Genomic DNA, 22,435 nt, shown 5'->3' with positions numbered 1-22,435 from the left:
TACTCAGTTTATAAAGCACACTACATGCTTTAAACCAGCTTTTTGGGACACAAGATTTTTACCAAGATAAATAAATTATTTTTTCCACAATGAGACAAATCGTCATCTTAACTGCCAACAAATACTATATATGAACCAAGTTACCAGACACACATGAACATTAGGAATTCAAAAATTCAATTTTGCTCTCTTTTAGAGGTACATTTCTACTTTAACCCTTCAATATAATTACACACATTTATCCCATGTTCCCCCTTGCAGAAGTTTACCAAGCAAAAAGACAATGCAATTCAATTTCAGTAAGAACATACCACATTCTTCACAAATACTGCCATTTTAAACACGCTATTTTTTTCCCAAAGCTACAAATAGGAATCTTGAAAAAAATCATGACATTGTCATTCTTGCTTTATTCGGCAAGATAAATGTTCTAACAGGCCTCAGAAGTATCCCTTAACATTGTAAAGCCCGCTTGATTAAAAAAATGAAAGTTTGTGGAATGAATTCTCACAAGTACTTATACTCAGCCCAAAAAGAGGCTAAAAGGAAACAGTTTCTTTTGAAAAGTCCAATTCATCTTCAGATTGGGTAAAGAATTAAATATTTCCAGGTTTACAGCAGCTTTCCAGTTGTTAATCTGCTGTATTAAAGACCACATAGCTTTGGCTAACCAAGAAAAAGAAACAGGTAGCTTCAATACTCTTTTCTTATGTACTGTGGTTTTTAACATCACTTCTGTGTTCGACAATGTACACATGTACAGAACCATCTGAAGAGATTTGCATCAGTTCCCTTCATTGTACCATTTTAGAGAACTTCCTAGGTAATCACTAAGCCACAGATAAGAATTACTTACATACTTACATTTTGAAATTCAAGTAACAATGTTCTAATGAAGTAATCTGTTCTTGCCTGCTCAGCTTCCTAAATAAGATAAAACAGTAATGAGTGGAAGAAGGAGACAAACACATGTAACTAGTTCACATACAGGATATAACTAAAATCCAAACTTAGGGTTTGTTGTAATTTTTTAATCTAGTTTCCATGCCTGTGATTTTCCTAAAGATGGGCAATCAAAATGTTGATTCTAAACAGCAGCAGCATAGCTTACTGTAAGCAACACACTTGTGAAAGATTTTGCATTTACTTAAAATAAAAATTAGGATTTTCTAAGTGAATAACTTGCACCTGAAACTGTCAGTAAGGTACAAGCATTACAGTATACTACTTTTGCTTTATTTCTCTGTGCATTTGCTCCATCTAGTTTTCCTCTTCCAGTTATCCTTCTGTAGCACTTCTCTTGCCCAAACTTCAACCTCCTCGATAACCATTCTTCGGGGATTATTTTCAACATGAGGGACATCTGAGTGGGTTATTCTAATTGCATTGGTTGTGATCAAAAAGCAAAGGTTCTAGCATCCCAGGATTTTTAGATCCACTGCTGAAACACCAAAGAATGTTTATACTGTATATATTAAGCATATTTACCTAAAACAGCAGTAATAGCACAATTTGAAGACACCTTAAAAAGCTTAAGTGTTCCAGCTTCCCACAGTGAATTTTAGGAGACTGCATATATGTTTTCATGTGTTTCCTTCTCCTGGATATTTACCATTTTCCATCAAGACAACAATTGCACTACCATGGAGATATAAAGGAGATATTGCGTAACTAGCAGCAATGCAACCCATACACACCATCTTACGCAGTAAGATGAACTATGATCACTTGACAGTTGTACTCAGGTACAACTCGAGTCCATGATTCATCCCATAGCAGGTTCTACTCATATCAGTACTACCTAAAGGACCAGCTGGAAATTTCAGGAACACTTTTTTCAGAACATTTTCTACATGTCTAAGGAGAGATGCATACAAGACAGTAACAGGGTTTATAGAAAGAGAGCCGACATTGGAAAGATGTTTTTCGAAGACTTTGAAGAAGGTGGAGAAATGGAAGACAGATGGACTGTGAGGACCCAGGAACAGTCACCCTTTAAAATATATTACTGAATTGCTATGGACTTAAGTGCCATAAACAAAGAATACAGTGTTAAGGCAAATCTACTGACCTGTAAGGACATCAACAGTACAAGAAAATGACAAAGATCTGCTGTCTAAATCTGCCTCAGGCTAAGAGGAAGAGACACTGGTACACTGGTATCTTCATACATTTATATAACAGCCACAGAAATTACAAGTAGTGAGCGACTTCAGACAACTCACAGTAAGCTCAGAATCACCTACGTGGCTTCAGTAGTTACAATGAAAAATAACCACAGCAAAAAAAAAAAAAAACCTACACCAAAAATGTTTGTCTAATTCATGGTCTGCTATGTTATAAAAACAGTAATAATTCAGAAGCAATGCCATATCAAGGAAATACTACAAATTCATTGCTAGAAGCTGGCAACGAGTACAAGAAGGATCATCCTATAACAAAAGAACAGGAAATAAACTGTAATGACATCAGCTTTGTTGTCCTTCTCTGGACATGCTCCAGGGCCTCAATGTCCTTGTAGTGAGGGGCCTCAAAATGAACACGTAACTCAAGGTGCGGCCTTGTCAGAGCTGAGTACAGTTCACCTCCCTGCTCCTGCTGGCAACACTATTTCTGATACAAGCCAGGACGTCATTGGCCTTCTTGGCCACCTGGGCACACTGCTGGCTTGTGTTCAGACAGGCATCGACCTACACCTCCAGGTCTGTTTCTTTCACAGTCTTTCAGCCACTGTGCCCCAAGCCTATAGCATTGCCTGGGGTTGTTGTGAACAAAGTGCAAGGCCTGGCACATAGTACTGCTGAACTTCATCCCACTGGCCTCAGCCCATTGATCCAGCCTGTTCAGATCCCTCTGTAGGGTCTTGCTACCCTCAGACAGATGGGTGATGAAATGAATTCACATAAGCACCTCCCTTTTTCTGAAACAATAATTACATTGTGACAACTTTTACCATCCAGTTTTCTCAATAGATGGTAAGTAATTGCAAAAAGGCACTGGGGTTTCAGAGATTGTTTTGTGCAATGCTGAGACAACAGAAGGTGTCAATAGAATGATTGCTTTCAATTCCCTGTTGCACTTGGTGTAGGAAATCTTTAGAGTCACTTTCTTCTTCATATTTATATTAATTTCCCAGAAATCCTTAGGTTAATCCCCTTATAAGCTAGCATCAAAAGCAGAAAAGATCGTAGCAGTTACAATCAGAGATCAGAACTCCTGAAAACACCAACACAACATTCAATGAAATACTCATGCTTCTTCTGTCCCTGATTTATAGTTTATTTAGGCAGTTGGGTACTCCCCAGGAAAAACTTCAGATCTCCTTAACACTAACCACTTCTGCCTTGCTTCAAAGAGAAGAAATGCAAGCAAAGGAAATAGTAAAGCTATACATATTGTCTGGAGAAGGGAAGAAAAGGTCTAGTTCCCACTTTCCCTGTTCACGATATCTAACCTCATGCCCTTTAAAAAAGTAAATCATTCCAGTGTTACCTTCACTTCCTGTGCACATCTAGAAAGCACAAGCAATAGTGAAAAGAAACAGCTACCTGAATACTATCTAAGTTCTTGAGCATGCTACACTCATTCAAAACTACATGATATAAAGCAAGAAGAAACAAATGACAAAAAAAAAAAACCCCAAAGGCAATGCATGTTTCCCAGAAAAAAGAAAAAAACACAAAACATTCAAAAAACTTGTAAAACTTGCATGCACACATCGCTTTCCATCATTTTCCTTTGCACCTCAGTGTAAAATTTGATATTGAATAATTAAATAAGTGCTTGTTTTGTAATACAAGGTCTGACATTAGTTGAGTATTTATTGTAAGCTAATGGAACAATAATTCCTTGGAACTCATTTATAAAGCTTTATACTTACACATGAAACACGAAATGGTCCAAAAGTTACTGCTGCTTCTCCATACAATGGCCAGTAACGTTCACATTTTTTCTGTTGAAGCAAAGAATCCTAATTTAGTTGATGAATGATATTGAAAGATGGTTAACAACAGAAAGAGCAGATAAAATGATAGTATCTAACACCTTGTTCTCTATTCACAGAATCACAGAAATGTAGAGGTAGGAAGGGACCTCTAAAGATCATTGAGTCCAACCTCCTGCCAAATCAGGCTCTCTAGACCGGGTTGCACATTTAAACTGAACTGTCTTTTAAGTCAGTATGGTGTCCTTTGTTTTGGTATAACAAACACAACAAAATAACCCACAAATAACTAAACCAATAAATACAGCCTGAATAATCATTTTTGAGTCAGAACATGACCTTCATTACTGCCTACTTAGGTGCAGGCATGCATCATACTACAGAAGGAGGCAACAAGAGCTAATCTAGTTTCTGCACAAGTTTGGAGTTAAGAATTCTGGAATGCTTTTCTCCCTTTCAGGCCTTAAGAATATAACAGATTTTAAAAGACACTGTTTTTGCAGCTGTATCAGTTGAAAGGAAATTCTGAAGGACTCAGTATTTGGCAGTTGGCACACATCTCACTGAAATGTGATTTTTTATTCAAAATAACATGATCAGAAACAGACCATTAGTTCAGTTCTATATACAAAGATATAATGCACATTCCACTGACAGAACACCTAGATAATGACATAGTAACACTATGAACAAAACAAAGAAGAGCAGTCACATTCATCTTTTCTTCAGTGCATAGGAATAAGAGTACCCTCATTCAATCTGGCAGATTACTTCTACAGTTACTGATTTCACACATACAGTTTTACAGATATTGATGTATTATCCTACACAGGAAGTGACCAGTTCATTTTTTATTTAGTACACTTACCCTTCCCATTTCAAATTCTCGACAGGCCATTACAATTATCTGAAAAGAAAAAGAAAAGAAATGTTCAATGTTAGCCTCCTTTACATAAAGAAAGATCATGAATACTTTACGACTTGCTTCTAGCTAAGAAGATGCAGATAGTCCTCCACTGGCTACTACTGGAGGGACTAATTCAACTTCTCATCTGTAGGTGCTGTTTTTTTTTAATGCTAAAATAATGTCCGAGTTTCATTCTGTATAGAATAATTCAAAACACTAATAAATTACTTAATTCTAATTTGATTCATTTGAAATCAGTGCAATCCTATATAAATACCTTATTTAGTCAGACTGCACAGTTGACAACTAAAACTGCAGAACCATTTTTTAAACGTGAGGAAACTTGTAGCTGTATCTGTTTGACAACACAGACCACTTTTTTAAATCAGCACAAAAAAGTATTTCAAGAACTAAAACAAGATTTCTTTGGGAAAAGAAATTTCAGGTACAATAATCTGAATAACACTACCAAAAAAACACCAAAGGTAACAGACTTGTTCCTACAGTAAGCAGCTACATTTAGAGGGAATGGTAAAAAACAAACAAACAAAAACAAAATTGTTTTTAGAAACAAAAATTTCTTCATCAAATCCAACTTGAATAGTACTTAGAAGTTAACTCCTGACAATAACTGCTCAAAGAGACACAGAAAACATAGAAAAACAAGTTATCCAGAACTAGCATAACTGAAAGACAGATTTTCATTTTGTTTCTAATGTTGGTTCTGCATTGAACTGTCAGTCCACGTTAAGTCAAAATGGTCTGGTCTCTTGCAGGAGAAAGAATTAAGTACTCACCAGTTAATATATACTCAAAACCATTACATTTTATTTACATTATTACATTGAATAAGGACACACAGAATACTACTTAAACTACAAAATTAACATCTAAGAAAAACTTCTGCTAAATCACTGTCAATATTCTTGTTAATAGCTAGCTCAGACAAGAGATACAATGGATGTACCACGAAATAGGGTAATACACAATTCCTGTTTTTAAGTAGGTACTTACAGCCACGTTGTATTCCCATATCATCCTCCAGAAATCTATTACTGTATTTGCTAATGGTCCCTGGGTAGCAACATATGCCTTTGGCCCATGTACTCCCTAGGATTGCACAAAGGAACCATTAACGTTTACAAAGAAAATTCATCTGCACTGAATAAAAAGCTTTCATTTAAATTATGTAAAATTAGAACCCCGTTTCTGATCCAACAGGAAAGATGAATAGGAAATAGGAATCCAGTTGACATCAGTCATAATTTTGCTGGTGATTTCAAGTGGGCCTAAGACAATGGCCATTGTATTGGCAGAGACTGCAACAGAAAGCATTAAGGTTAACTGTTTTCATATGACCTGGTTCTGAAGGGTATCTGTAAGTATGCAGTTTATTACATATTTCATGATCAATACTGGAATATTTTTTTCCTCTTAAAGCACTCCTTTTGAAAAATTCAAGGAATACAATTATTTCAGAAACCAAAGATTTTCAACTGTTTTATATAAGAAGGTTGAAGACAGTTACATTTAGGTTTTCAAATATTCAAGAAGTGAGACTTATAGGAAGCCTTCCATTAAAAAAGAATACTCTCTACAGCAGCATCAAAATAAGGCTGCAGTGAAAGTTCAAGTTCTTCATATTGTCAAACTGAAGCCTAATAAGTCTTTAGACAAAGTGTGGCTTGGTTTTAAGAGTGTCAGGTACAATTCCACTGCTCCTCTTCTACCACGAGCAGCAATAAGTGCATATTAGCATACAAAAACTTGTCAAACGCCTCACGTTCTAAAAACATCTCCTAAAATTTAACATTTTTAACACAAATATTTTTAACAGTTGATACTATCTGATCTTTTCTACAGAATAAAGTTCCAGTTTGGATGTCCGACACCTTAAAATGAGGTTTTCCACATTATATTTAAACCTAAAGCAATTTAAGTTACAATACCACCCTACAAATGATATTAGGTTTGTAAATTTATTCGAGCGACAGTAAAAGGAATTTTTTTCTCCCAGCCGTGAATCTCAATCTCAGCCTAAAACACTGAAACTGCAGTGATCTGAAATAAAAGCTTAGACCAAATTTTAAAACTGTAAAGATGGTAATTCATACCTTAATAAAGTTTGCATTGATGTAGTCAGAATCTTGGGGGGGAGTTTTTAAGGTCAGTTTAACTCGGCTGTGATCAACTAAAAGAAGAATATACATATTTTTTCAGTAAAGAATTACAATGTGCAAATCAATACATAACAGTAAACACCAAACACTGGAAATAGAATACCAGTAGGACAAATTAAGCACGTTGCCCAAAAATACATCACAGAAACAAGTCAGTTAATGAAATCAACTTGAAATTCGACTGATCACAAGTAAGCCAAGTGGCAGCCCCACAGCATTATCACAGACCATGACAGAACTAAAGGAATGCTCACTGTTTTCATACAGCTGAAACAAAGCACAGCTAGTTGCCTAGTTAAAGCCATGGGCAGGTCTCACTTAGCCCATCAGCTATTACAGTATGAAGCATGCATTGTGGCTTCTTGCTTCAGCACCACTGTCTGACCTCTGCTCCCCAAACACCGGGCTTGGCACTTGGCTGGGGCACAGAGTCCACCCCTGCTCAACCAGAAGCAGCCAACTCCTTCATTTGTGGGGTTTTGACATTTCAAACTTCCACACTGGTCATTGGGGACCATCTCAGAGGACATTTCCTGTAAGAACACATCTTTGGAGACCGAAATTCTCAGCAATCTTTTAAAAAATATCCTTTACTACTTGACTAATTTGTTCCGCTGACATCTTGGCTGATGGCAGTTTCCTAGAAAGCACCAACATATCATTCAAACTGTCTCCATAATAAAGACCGATTCAACGAAGCACCACAATAAATCGGAAATCAAGAATGTAAAGATTTGAATTGGGGAACAGGAGCCTGTACAGAAACAGCAACTCCAAGGGTTGATTCCTAAACCACAGAGCAACTGAAACTCCGTTAAGAGTCCAAATTAAACAAAAACAAGCCAATCCAAAAAGAGGAAATATGAATGATTTTGAGGAGATGCGATGTTTTGTTGGTTTTTGTTTGCTGGTGCAAAACATCACTGGTAATAAATGCCCACAAGAAGTATATGCTAAGCACTATTTCTCTACTGAAAACTCTTCCAAAAAGCCCAAGACAAGGAATTTCTTCCCAGAGCCCTGATAACATGCAGACACCGTTTGTGTCACTGTGCACTGCTTCCTAAAAAGGGACAAGCCCCAATGAATGCAAAGGTGATACTAAAATGAATACCCAGAGAAGCCACTATGACATACTATACTACACTGTAATGCACTGTAATCATATGTACAGTGTAAAAGCATGAAATACTTATATGCATGCTGTGATGTCACAATATTAAAAAGTATTCTTAAATGACAGATTAAAATAATTAAAGCTGTAGGCTAATGAGGGCTCCTATCTTTCCAGCACAGTAGATCCGAAATCCTAAAGCAGTTGCCAGATGTCAGCATTTCCAGTCTTCCTTCATCTGCCACAGCTCAGCACTTCTCCCATTTTAGCTCCAAAACAGAATTCTCCAAAGAAAATTCTACATCAAGCTCCAGGTTCAGAAGATTAACTGTGTGTTTGGCTTTCTTTTTTTTCTTTTAAGCTTTATACATAGCTTAAAGGCTCTGTTCAGAATTACAAATTGGTGTCTTCAAGTAATCAGTGAACACCATGGTTAATGTGACTGTCATTAAGGATGGCTTAGTAACAGCAAATGCATGGTCATATTGCATTTACTCTGAAGCCATATCAAGTTCGTACTGAGGTACTGATCTCTCTGGTAGCAGTAATCATCTCTGATATACAGGGTTAATCTCCAATTAAGTTGCATTTGTAAGCTTAGAAAAATAGAAGAGTAGAAAAATGAGCAGGAAACCATAGCCATTATTCCTCAAACATCTTCCAGCTTTCATTTCTCTGTCAAGCTGGTCTCCTATCACTTCACTGCCGGAACTTTTCAGTATTCAAAGACATTCTCACTTCAACTGAATGTTTACCTTCAATTTTCCTCATCACCAGCTTCCAGGTTTGCTCATTTTTCCCCATTGTGACTCGTATATCCTTTCAGATCCTAATGCCTCATGCCTTGATTTTTTTAAGATGTACTGAAAGAAAAGCTTATCCCCCACTCTGGCTGCAGTCACTCACTGCCATAGTGGCTATTGTGTCTCATGGATTCAGCTTTGGTGCTAGTGAATTTTTCTTGTATTTTTATCTATCAATAAGCCTACATGGAATGAGTAGAATAAAGGCACTGTAACAACACCTTCCTCTCTCATTGTATCCATTTAATATTTTCCCTCAGAAATTAAAACAAAGCTCAATGGCATTCCACTGTTTTGACACTTTTAGTTCAGTGCCACACGTGTCTTGCTTTCTTAGCACAGCAGCAGACATCATGCCTGCCTTGTTAAACAATCTAGGGGCTGTGGCTCTATGACCAAGTTGACCACTGCAAGCACAGCTCCAAGCTCTGGAAAGAGGTAAGAACTCCATCACTAGAGAAACAAAACCCACGGGTGCACCACAGTCTGAAACACAGTGTTTATTACCAGAATACATCTTGAAGCTGAAAGCTAATGATGCCTAAGAACATTTTCAGCTTCAAATGGATTATAAGCCTTCAAACACTTCTGAGAGAGCTAAGCAGAACAGACTTGTCGTTAATCTTCTGGGATATGAAAAATGGCACTTGTCAGAAGACCAGCCTTTAATCTTGCTGACAGTTACTCACATTGAGAAGCACAGCAAGAACTGCTGAGATGTGTGGCCTCATGAGGTACACAAAATGAACTTACCAATGCACAATCTTGTCACAACAAAATCTGTTATAAGTATACACTTGGTTTTTAAATTTAAAATTCTGCTCTGAGTCACATTTTACACATTTGAACATGAAACCATTTTATTTGGGCCTCAGCAAAATACAAACAATATACTCAACACTGACATCGTTCGCAGGATATTAACCAGCAAAAGATCTATTTTATTTCAAACCACAAACACAGGCTCCTTGAAATCTCATTGAGATCCTATGCAGACATTAATTCTCCATCATGAAAAGGAATATAGTTAAGGACCCGGTAAGGTTCTACACTATTCTGAGTTAAAATGAAAGCCTCAGCTTGATATGGCTTGAGACCCAGCAAACATTTTGTATTTGGGTGACAACTCCCCTAACAAAGTACATAGATCTCCCCTTTAACTATCCAAAATAAAAACTTCATGAAAGCGACCTTTCAAAGTATCTCCAATTTTGTTTTGTTGATTTTTGTTGATAACTAAATAATAATAATGAAATTTAGAATACATTAATAGTAACAAGCCTTTCCTTTTATCCTCTTTTAACACAGAAATCAGACTTACATGGCAATATATCCTTGTATCTGTTCTTCTTCACATTTTCTTCCTTTTCACCAGTGGCTGTTGGATAGATCTTCTCTGTTCTGTATTTTGTGGATAATCGTCTTAATCTCTGAAATAAAGCATTCACATTATCTTTTCAAGTCTTAAGGCAACAGAAACACGGCTAGGTATCAGCTTCATTGATGTATGTGCATAAATAGCTCAAAAAACCTCCTCTATCCTTTTACAGTATTTATCAGAATTCTTTTAAGAGCCTAATTACCTGGTAGGTACTTCTAACTCAACAGCAGTTTACAAACAAATGGAAAATGCTCTGTATGGAATTCTGAAAAAGCTGCTAGAACACAGTCAGACAGCTATATTTTAATCAGAATATACACAGGCATGTTAGGGTATAAGGGCAGCATTATCAAGAATACATGTTTTTCTCACATCTGCTATTCCCCAGAATTCCTGTAGGAACATTACAAATCAGGCTGGCTTAAGAACAGCTGTTATTTTGCTACTGAGCTCACTCACTGACAACTGAGCAAGAACAACCCAGGCTTGGGCAGCTTTCAGCCCCTAACACTCAACTCCCACTGAGTTCCAAGCTTATCCACGTTTCTCTGGTCCTTCCAAACGACTTTGCTGCTTGGGTATAAGATATTCCCAATGAAGTGGATGACAGAAGGTTTGCTGGACTCACAATAGTATGTTCAATTTTCTCATCCTACACCTACTGCAAATCCTCTAAATTTGAAACAAGCAGAACCTCTATTAATAAAAACCTACCCATCCCTTCTGGCAATACAGGAAATAACAAAAGCAATACAGCTCCATTCATCTCACTCAAATTACACGCTTAAAACCTGAAACTGAGAAGGAAGAAGAATACTTCTCAATCTTATACTGCAGTGGCATTCAGATTTAAAAAGGAACCTGATGGCCTCAGAAAGTAAATGCTGGCTTCCAGCTAGAAATAGGTAGCTGCTCAACAGCCACGATTGTGACTGCCATGGTAGTGGCACACAAGAGCCAGCAGGAAGAATGAAGTGATTTTAAAGAAGGTCAGTATTTCCACTGAGGAGAGTGCAATACAGGTTGCTTGTGCTTCCCCTTCATCTCTGATGCTTGAAAATCATCTCCTCTTATTTTTCTGGGGCAAATACTTTTATCGTGCTTCGAAAAAGTAACAGAGTAAAGTTCAGAGGGAAAAGAAACCTTTAAAAATCACAAATAGAAGCAGAAATTATTTTCCACGAAAAAAAAACAACAAACCACACTTGAGGAAGTGACACAGGAAAAATAAAAGATATCAAAAAGCACCCTAGGAAGATGATCATTTCTCCTCTGCCTATTTTAAAGGCAGACAAGAAAAAAACCAATATGGATCTACTGTAAAACGAAAAGACCAGAAAGGGCTGAGTACCAACGTTCATTCTCCAGAGACTGATGAGATAAATCATCATATCCTTCTCCCTTACAATATCTGCAAAATAAAGTGGAAAGCAGGACCAGCAGAGCCCGGCTCCGCGGCAAAGACCAGGAAAGAAATGTGGGACAATATGTATCTTTGTACCTAAAACACTTACAGACCCATTTTTTTTTCGTGCATATTTGTCAGCTGTTTTGTGATACAGATAATAGCAGGTAAGTAACCACAGTCATGACAGCAACCAAAAAAGAATAAGCATCCTTATGCTTCTTCGGCACAGTATTCTGTGCTACACAGAAAATTATCTATCTATATTATGCTTTGAAAGGGAAGGACTTGACTGAAGAGTAAGAACCAAACTGAAAACTGAGTCTCGAATCACCTGCCCCAGGAGCAGTGCTGGACCACAGGAGCAGAATTCACAGTGTGCAAACGGAGGCTTCTGCAGAAAGGCAGTGCAGCGTGCACACACTGCTGGCTGCAGGGTGCAACAGATGCGGTGCTTCCCAGGCTACAGCCCAGAGTGACCAGAGCAATGCGTTTTGTGACAGAACGGGGTAATGGCAGGGCAGAGGAAGAAAGAATTTTGTTCAGACTACATTAAATCAATGAAAGATATCCAGTGAGATCTGTCACAGTCTGCTTTCATGCTAATTCATCATACGGAGCTGTCAGCAATAGAAAGCAGCGCTCACTTGGGCTAAGGCAGTGGAAGTGCCAGGAGACACACAGGCCCACGCAGCAGGGGCACAAACCAGCCCTGAACCCCTTTCACACTCACCACAACAGCTATTAAAGAGCCTCCAAAACCTTCATTCGCATTTTCCTTTAAGAATAAAATTGGCAAAAAGTAACCAAAATGCTCATGGCAAAGTACTGCATTCACAAGGCCTTAACATTCATCCCCATTAGAGATACTCGAGTTTAACCCTTCATTTAATTTAGTGGGATGGTGACAAAGGCCCCGTGAGGGTGGGGGTGAGTCCTTGGAACAAGGTGGGTTTCCAGAAGCCCAATTCCAACTTCCACTGTGGTTTTACCACCTCTAATATGATTAAAGTTCTACTTCACTGTTTTTAGCAAGACAAACCAACTCTTAAAATTCAACACATGGAAACCAACTGCATGAAAGAGAATTTAGTCCAGTCAGTTTAGAAAGCATCTCTAACTCCTATAGTCAGCACTCTGTGTCTATTTCACACTTTAGAAAGTACGTTGAGACACACAGCTTAATTCTAGAGAAATGCTGTTTGTAGACTGGAGAAAATATTTAAACTCACTCTGAAAGCCTGAACCGTACCTAAGTTACCTAAGCTCCTGTGCCTCCTTCCTGTGCTTCTTCGTAAGGGACACCTGAAAAATATTCAGCAGGGATTTACTTATTCAAAGCCCTCTGAGACTCTCCTAACACTCACTTTCCAAAACCTCAATATGAAAAGCAGATTGAAGTAAGCATTGCTGTTCTGACCGTATCTAAGGAAGAGCTCACAACGGTTTTAAACTCAGCTGCCGGAGTGCTCTGGGCTCCCACAGTCCATTTGCAATACAGTAACAAGCAACAGCCACAGGCTCTGTATGGACAGCTGAGGCAGCAGGGTTGGGAGACAGCACTAATCACAGGAGAACATATTCTGCTTCTCAAAACTCACTTCAGTGTATCAAATACTCAAAAAAACTGAAATTTTAAGAAAATCTTCCGTAATAATTCTCTTAAAGCAGAAAATGACACCAGGACACACCTGAAAAGCAGTGATGTATTAATGCAGTCGTTTCCTAAGACAGCTCTTTCCAGCATAAGCCTAACACTTCTTCATGCTTACTGGCAGGCAGGGAAGAAAAACACACGCATTATGTTCAGCTGTGCTCTCCTAGTAATGTAATACACATTACTAGGGCAGAACAGAACTCCCAATCCTCTTATAGAGTGGGGAAAATACACCTGTAAGGAAACCTCTCAAAACAATCTTGGTTCTGCAAGTATTTTAGCCTTCAGTCTGTCCAAATCTAACTGGTGTTTCCCCACATCATTTTCTGATTGCTCAGAGCTCTGGGGAACACCAGGGGAAGCTGATGTGAATGAACACAGCTGGAAGATGGACTCCTAGAGGAGCCATGGGTAGCTCTGCAGCTCTGGGCTGCACAGGAAGACACAAACGCACAGTGACCTGGCTGCCTTTTGTCACTACCACAACAGGAGCTGCATGGGAAGCACAGGGCATTTTGGGGAGGATGCCTTTTACCACCGAGCCTTGGGAGCATTTGAAAAATAGCTCATGCTCGTGGCAAATGTCAGTCTTTTCCCAGTTATTCCTGTCAGCTTGCAAAGAACTATTTTTAAGAATTTCTAGACTTCATGCTGCAGGGAAAAAGCTTTCCCGAACATTAAGTATAAACAATGACAGGAAAATGATCCAATTCTATTTAAAAAAAGCTTCACTGCACCTCAACATTTCCGGATGGCTTTAACTGCAAGAAATAGTTTGAACTGAACCTCTTCCTCTGAAACAAAGCCCTGAACTGGGATAGTGTTAGGGTTTAAGCCAGGTAAGTCAGATTGCAAGCCAAAGTGACAGGAAGAACCAAACTTCTGAGGGAGCCCATGCTATCTCAGCTCTCCCTTCTGGCAACACCCACTGACACTGGAGCTCGGGGCAATCCTCCCGGGGGATCTGTTGAAGTAATTCAGAGACAGGGCTGATGTAGAGTCCTCTGGGAGTTCCATCTTCTGTATTTCATAGCAGGAAGATAACTCATCTAAAAACCACCACCGTGTTCAAGGTAGCTCATGTGAACCCCATGAAAGTCCCTCTACAATTAGCTAGCGAACTGGGATCCACATAGTTTCAGTATGAGGTGGTATAATGCATTGTGTTATCTTAACTTGATTGGCTATTTTCTCAGAGAAGAGAGGAATTGACATTAATATTGAATTTAAATCTCTACGTGATGTAATGAAGCATTAGTCAAGGTGGCAACATACACAAAGAAAGCCTCTACTTAAAGGAGAAAAAGCAAAACACTGAACTACTAAAACTTCACTATCCTGTACTATGTTACTAACATACAGTGTAAGATATTTTAAAAGCTCTGCAGCATTTTTATTCACACGCTCAAAGCAAGGCTGTAATTTTTCTATCCCTGAACAAAGCAGTTTCCTTGGCACAATCTATTGCGAAGACTGCTACAAATGCATCAAGTGAAAATGCGCAGGACAGCACAGGTAGCAGAACACCAGCAATCACAGTGAGTGGTGAATTGACCAAAAGGCCAAGGTTATCCTGAGGTGCATTATAAAAATCACAGCCAGCAAGGTCAAGGAGTAATGGCCTAAACTGGAACACAGGAACTTCCATACAAACATGCAGAAGAACTTTATCATAAAGGTGATAAAGCACTGGAACAGGTTGACCACTTGTCAACAGGCCACAAGATGATTTTCAGCTCTTGAAAACGAACAGCATAAGGAGACAAAAGACACCAGGAAACAAAACTCATACCCAGAGAGCCTTCCTGCTTTTAAAAGCAGAATTTCCAGGGTACTAGATTTGCTACTATCCTCCTGTTCCTTTGGCCTCTGGGTTTCAACATTTTTTTGTGTGTGTGCGCTGACAGCTTAAGTGTATTAAAAACTTCACATTTAACCTTGAATTTCCCATCAAGTCTTTCTTTGAACGCACACAGATTTTATCCATCTTACTTGCTTTGATTACTTTGATTATGAAGGTAATATGCTCTTACAGAAAGCTATGGTGAAATAATTTTTAAGAGAACGTTTTTACAACACCCCAGTTGATCAAGAGTTACAATGGGATCCATCAGCAGGCTGCAAAAAGAGCCAAGAGCTTCTTACTGAAAAAACAGTTACTAAATACAGTCCAAAACTGAGCTAACTGTAACATACAACATATGCCATCTTCATATGTCAGCTTCCTATACTAATCTTCTCACCGATTCCTATTTCACAAGGAGTTCAGCTTTCAAGTCAAGATAGTGAAGGCTTGAGTTGTCCTCCATACAACCTGCGAGCTCTTAAAAGAACTAATATTAATTTCAGTGCAAACAGACGATGACTTACGCTTTTGTGAGAACTCTTAAAACTTGCCACATAGCTATGCATGTCAACCTCCTGAACACAACATATATCTTGCTCTAATGAAGAAATTTTTGACGCCTCCACACCTTTTTTGCAACCTTTTCTTTAGGAGACTGTAGATGCCAACCCTATCAATATTACACTTTTTTTTTTCCCAAGAAACTAACTGACACATGTTTAAGTTTCATTTCAGTTGAATCTGCATTCAGTCCTGAGCTTGGAATATATGAACTTATCATAAGATGCCTATAAACAACTGGCAAAATGAATTGGCAACCTGTGTTCAGTTCTGATTACATCCGTACTTCCTTAGTAGCAGGAAACCCTGCACAACATGGGTACAAAGAGGAATAACCCTCCCACCTTCAGTGGCTTCCTACAGAAAAGGTTCACTAGAGGGGGAGGGCAGGAAAGGCTGCTTATTGTGGCTGTTCTGCAAGATGCCATCTGTATGTGCACTCTGCACAGGCATTTACAGAGACCTCAGAACCTCTGCAGGATTCAGCAGCACAACCACAGGTCAGCTGGGAGCATACCCAAAACGCTGAATCATGATGCAAGCATCTTGCTATAAGGCAACCAGAACCAAGAGGAAGACTGCTCAGTCTTGTACAATCCCAGTGATGTCAGCTGCTCAGGAAGACATCCCTGCAGGCGGTATCACTAACATTCAGCAGAGATGTACCCATAGATACACAGATGTACACAGCAGTTTGAGTGATGTCCTTATCTCAGTCACAAATAACAAGGAGAAAAATCCGCAGTGCCACCAGAGAGGAGGTCTGCTGAAAAGCTGGGCCCAAAGCAAGCCTCGGGGAAGTGCAATGAGTCTCCCACTCCAACACCAGAGGCAGAGAATTTTGCTTGTTTCTAAACCACAAACTGATTACAGGTGTAGGTAAGCACTGTCTTCAAAGCCTTCCTTTTCTTCTTCCCTCAGCCAGGGGAGGAGAGCACAGCACAGATCATCTCCCAGACAGACCTACCTCTGAAGTCAAATGCTGACAGTCCTGAATGCGATGCTGACACTGTCACTATCGTACCTGAAGTGACTGACTGCTTCTAGGGAACATGCTCCTCAGCAGAAACAGAAATCAAAGCAGGGACTTGTCCTACCTACCTCCTTTACTTTTTGATGCGGAAGTAAAAACCTGATAGGTATGATGGAATAAAAACACATCCCAAAATATCAGCATTACCATCAACAAGCCATGGAAGCACAGAAGGAAGCATCTAAATATGAATTCAGATTTGCTCCACAGAGAACATGCCAGAGGCAGGAGGTTTCACTCCAGCTCAGTCAGGCATCTGAAATGAACCCAAGCTTCAGAGCTGTACGAGAGGCAGAGCCAGGGCAACAACTCCACAGCTCCTTCATTTCAGTGCTTCTGCCTTACCACACATTACATTCCCAAAAAGCAAAAAAGCAAACTGAAAGCAGGACCTATAACAGACAACACAGATACAGTACAGCCCAGACAAATTAGAAACATTAGGAAACTAAATCTCTTTCTCTAAAGAACATTTAGTTTGTGAACTTTTTCAGGGAGAATTAACATGGTTAAACAATCTGTTGCAGTTAAAACTTCCTTCCCAACATCCCTTACCACTCCCTTGCTGTTGGCTTCACTGTATGCAGAATGAGGCACCAAATTCCAACGATCATCAGTCAAATATTTGGACAGGGTTCACAATAATAGTCAGTCTCCAACTGCATATTGCCTTTACCACACTGCTGAGCTGTATTACGTCCTGTCCCCACTTGCCCCCGCAGCAAAGTCAGCTGTGGCTGCTATGGTTTTTATCAGCTACTTCTTGCCCGTGTAGCTGGGACAGGCACTGCACAGCAGGGCTCACTGAGAACTATTTGATGCTGGAAAGCTGGAGCCTAACAAATCCTATAGCAAAAAAGCATAACTGTGCATGCTCAAGAAGCACTGCAACTAAAGTAAGCATTCGGGGCCAAATTACCTTCCTGAAACATCTATGGACCTCAGACTCACTACTCCTTTCATTTATGTGACATTCTTCAGTAACTGTGACTCAACTACAATCACAGTTGAATTACTGTGTGATGACACGAGCTCAGTGTGAAACATGCTGACGTTGAATATGCAATCAATAAAAGGGCACTGGTTTCCTCTTTCTCCAGAAGTCTAGCAATTAATTTCTCTTTTTCCCAGAAGCAGGCTGGAACCTTTCATAGAAATATACTATCTGTAGAGACTTCAGTAATTTAGAACCCCTATTATTCAGCAGGGAAGATAAGGATATCATTCACTAGTTTATAATTGACAAACATAGCAGCCACAAGGTTTTAAGGACTGTTCCTCCCCCCCGAAAGAAATAAAACAAAATCTCTATCTTTCCTCTTCCTAATTTTTTTTGTTGTTTTTTTCCGTGTAGTCGACACGAAAAACAAAAAAAAAGTAGGAAGAGGAAAGATAGAGGGGAAAAAAAAGGTATCAAATAGAAAATACATTTCTTTTAGCTGTAGAAAACATGCTTAGAACTATTTTCAACCCTTCTTTGAGGCCACGTCTGGAAGCCAAGGAATGTGCTAGTTATAAAGAGGCCATTTATGATGGAGTTCAATAGCATTTTAAGGGCCAGAAAGAAGTAGTCTCATTAAAGATACAAACTTGAACTAAGACTTCAAGTGCAATAGCCCTATCATCATGCTATTTACGGATAGGCAAAAAAACTTTGCATTCTAGCTGAGGATCTGCTGCATCTGCCAACTTCTGGTTAATAAATGCATCCCTGTCTGTTTGAAAGAGCTCACCTTTCCATCAGACTATGCAGAAAGAATAGGGAATGTAGTAGCCAATGCTGTTCTCAGAACATAAAATACAAAGAAACTGCTCAGATGAAAGCAGAGCAGAAACATCCAGTAGAGAAACAGCCACTGCACTATGAGCCAACGATTCCATATTTTATTGTCCTCTGCATATACATGCAAGTCCAACTTTCACTTTCAAAGAGTATGCAGGTTGCCTTTATTATATTTATAGTATATTATTATATTTCAGAAATTCTTCTACTTTGAAGGCCTCATATGAGGCATACACTCAACAGCAAATAATTGTACATAGCTGCTCCATGCCTGCACCCCGCAGGCCTCTTACACCACTCCTTTGTCAAATACTGCCCTTCGACAGCAGCAAAGCCCAAACAACATAAAGCTGCTCAAGTCAGCAAGTTAAGTGAATCTGGTTCAGGCAAGTGCCTTGTCAGTCAAGGTGCTTATAATGTTTTTCAAGTAAACCTCAATTGTATTTGCTTTCCAAAGCTGTGTTTACAATCCAGAAGGTAGAACAAGACCGCTTGTTTGGTAAACAACAGCCAAACCCTCTATTTGGGATACAAACAACTTTATTCAACACACCCAGGATCTGGATGACAGGTTTACTTCCAGGAATTTCAGAAATGTACAGGAATGCTTTCAGATCTAACCTCAAGATTCTTATCTGCAATTCTCATCTTTGGAGTAAGTGACATAGCAGTAAGAGCCCGTTTCCCTTCTTGGGAAAGGAAGCTGTTCTCATCTGAGCTCCAAAGAAGTATTTGACTCAGTGCCAACTGCAAAGAGCGTGTGAATTTTTATAAGAATTCAGGCAAGACCAGGGTCTCTTCAGCCTTTTATATGAAGAGAACTACTGGAAAAAGAAAACCAAACAAAATCATTTGATGGAAAGGATTTCACCAGTAGTTTCTTAACAAAAGAAAAAGAAAACCCACCACAAACACACACAGCTCGGTCTCAGTCCTCTCAGACATTCTCATGAGTGGCTTATCACTAAAAGCACATGATGCTAATAGACTTTTTGATGACAAAGCTTAAAAGCAATCAATAAAGCAGATGAAAACATTACAAACAGCAATGAAATAGACTACTAAGGCAATAGAAAATACGCTAAGGTTTAAAAATTCTGAGAAAGGCAGCATGTGAGGAACTAACAGCAACAGTGGCCATGTAACGAAGAACCAAATCAGCTGAGTGACAATTCCTAACTGCTTATAGCCATCACACAAAGAAATGACACAGCACATTCAGCAACAGGCAAGCTGTGGTCACCAGTAAGCCCAGCACGCTGCAATGTTTCCAGAGATGAGACAACATATTTCCAGTAGTCAAAGGGAGACAAACATTTCTTCTTACTTCTGAACTAAGTAAGACAGCAGGCAGCTGAGGCTGCTATTTTGCTTTTCTCGTGTATTGTTCTTACTTTGCTTCATAGCCTGGAATTGACAGCATTGGTTCAACAGCAAATTACTGAAATCTTCCTACTAGGACAGAGACACGCATATTCTGATTTTTCTATTGCCTGCATTGCCTAAGTGCTCTTTGACACAGAAGAAGCATTAGCAGCATTTACAGTTAACTTTCTGCTATTCCACATAAACACCCGTTTATTTCTGTACAAAGGTTTTTGGTTGTCACTGTCTCATTTTACATGAAGACGCTTCCACTGTAACCAAAGAACGTAAGCAATTAACTAAACAATCTTAGCACTCTTCAGCATAACATGCAATGTCTTCTCTGGAAGAGGAAGCAGTATTTCCATTTTTAAATAGCGTCACCAAACCTTTCAGTCCAACACCCCATTCTAAGCACTGCCAGCCTGCAATTTCTCTGACAACTGTTCTTTTTATTTTATGTGCCTTGGACCTGCCTCATTTTAACCTCATTTAGAAAGTGGTTCGAGGGTAAACAAGCCTCCCAACAGTACATTATTGCTTAACGAGCGCTTGTGCAGAACGACTGAAATCCTCAGAGATGAAACGGTAACCCCAGCAGGAACACTAGCTACTCACAGACAACAGCTCAATAGCAGCAGAAGGTATCGTACCTGACTGTTACACTATTAATTTTCACGAAGTGTTTATTTCCTTTGTTAGAGAAGTTGGATCTCATTAATTCACCTGACATTTCTGTGCTTATCTTTAAGAAATATTAACATTATAATGAAAGCTTTCTAAACACTGTCTTCTGCTTAGGAACATTTCAAGAGAAATGCTGCTTTTGCTGAAACATGTCCTGCCTCTCAGTTCCCAGCTAAGCCAACAGATGCCTGAGTTAAGCTGCAGAGAACACTACTGCGTGTCATTCGGCTTTGAGCCTCGTCACACGGAGGCCCAGACCTGAAGGCAACTTAGAGGGACTCTGACTTGGAGGTGAAAAACTGTCCCATCTTCCTCTCCTCACCGCACAGGTAGCTGCTGCTCTTCAGACTGGGAGGGGAACTGAGGAACGCAGTATCTTAAATCACTGTACTACAAACATCCGAGGCTTACATGCATTCAATCGGACTGAACAAAATGCTCACAACAAGCAACGACTACTTTGACAGTGCAACCCTTACATCTCAAACCCCAAAAGAAGTTGACATTGGTTAGGTTGCTTTCTCAGTTTTGTTTTTTTTCTTCCCCTTTGAGAGAAATCCTAAAGATCTAAACAAAAGTGCAATTTAGGCAAGAGCCTAAATAAGTTTAAGACCATCAAACAGCAGTTTGTGCTTGCAGTGTGCCATGGAACCCATCCACTAGATGTCAGTGTCCTCTTGGGCAGAGGAAAACCCTGGAAGCCAACGAAAAGAACACAACCTACAGTTCTTGCTTATCAGCTCAACTGTAAAGGAGGAAATCCTTACAATGCATCCCCACGGTGACCTGCGCACCCAGAGAAGCAGCAGCAAAAGTAATATTTGTGGCTGTCACATGCAGAACTCTAACAGCCCCAGTCCCAAGGTTCAGCCAAATAAGCACCTACTCCTACAAATCAGTTTTGTTGCATCAACTCAATCAGATTATTGAAATGGTACACATGAACTGAACCATTTACTGAGAACTGTCTCTGCAGAGCTCCTTGCTGTGCAACCTAAGTCTCAAAACCATTTAGAAAGTAACATTCTTGAGCAGACTCAAGATCATATCTGTTCCCTGATACAGTATGTATGTCAAACTACTGCACTAAAGTAGTTTCAAAGAGCAAAAAGCAAGGTTTCTGTTGCCTGGGATTCACAAAAAAAAGTGTGGCCAGCAGTCCAGGGAGGTGGTCCTACCCCTCTACTTTATCCCAGTAAGGCCACATCTGGAATACTACATCCAGTCTGAAAAAACAGGGAGCTTCCAGAGAGTCCAGTGGAGGGTTGCAGAGATTACTCATGGCCTGGAGCGTCTCTCTCACGAAGAAAGGCTGAGACTATCTCAGGACCTTGTTTTAGCACAGGTTGGACTAGATATCTCCAGTGGTCCTTTCCAACCCCAACGATTCTGAGGTGTGAGTCTGAAGATCGTGAGCTGCTTCAGGGAACACGACTGAGAAAAGGTACAGCACATACCAACAGATATTAAGGCACTCAGAATCAGCAATAAAAGGGCTGAAAAAACAATTACACTTCAGCTTCCTAGTTTCTAAGTTGAAAACAAAACAAACAAAAAAAAACCCACAAAAAGCAAGTCCATGAAAGTTAAACCGACACACGAAACACTTCTGGACAAAAAAGAAAGAAAAGGAAAGAATAGTACCTATCTAAACCCAAAAGAAGGCAGGCTCAGAAATGCTTACAGCACAGAGTGAAATCCTCTGTAATAGACATAGGAGCACCACACCCATAGAGGGAAAGAGCAGAAGTCAAAGTTCAGACATGTGCG

General features: G+C 39.4%; 2 protein-coding genes across 2 annotated transcripts in view; one reads left to right on the top strand and one right to left on the bottom strand.

Annotated features, from left to right (window-relative positions):
• Nucleotides 1–22,435, top strand: part of GSAP (gamma-secretase activating protein) — a 416,138-nt gene that overhangs the window by 302,420 nt on the left and 91,283 nt on the right. The window lies entirely within an intron of this gene.
• The window catches only part of PTPN12 (protein tyrosine phosphatase non-receptor type 12), a 65,051-nt gene that overhangs the window by 27,162 nt on the left and 15,454 nt on the right, over nt 1–22,435 (bottom strand). The window contains exons 2-7 of the mRNA XM_065743690.1: nt 10,269–10,377; nt 6,965–7,041; nt 5,865–5,960; nt 4,812–4,850; nt 3,881–3,952; nt 865–924 (exon numbers count right to left, since the gene is read on the bottom strand). Coding sequence (XP_065599762.1) covers nt 865–924; nt 3,881–3,952; nt 4,812–4,850; nt 5,865–5,960; nt 6,965–7,041; nt 10,269–10,377 — 453 coding nt within the window. The remainder of the gene's footprint in view (nt 1–864; nt 925–3,880; nt 3,953–4,811; nt 4,851–5,864; nt 5,961–6,964; nt 7,042–10,268; nt 10,378–22,435) is intronic.

The sequence above is a fragment of the Cyrtonyx montezumae genome, unplaced genomic scaffold (genome assembly GCF_038088225.1).
Source record: "Cyrtonyx montezumae isolate F1298 unplaced genomic scaffold, pur_monq_1.0 scaffold_3, whole genome shotgun sequence".
Taxonomy (NCBI): domain Eukaryota; kingdom Metazoa; phylum Chordata; class Aves; order Galliformes; family Odontophoridae; genus Cyrtonyx; species Cyrtonyx montezumae.
Note: the sequence above shows the minus strand (reverse complement) of the source record. Positions and strands in the feature narration are given on the sequence as shown.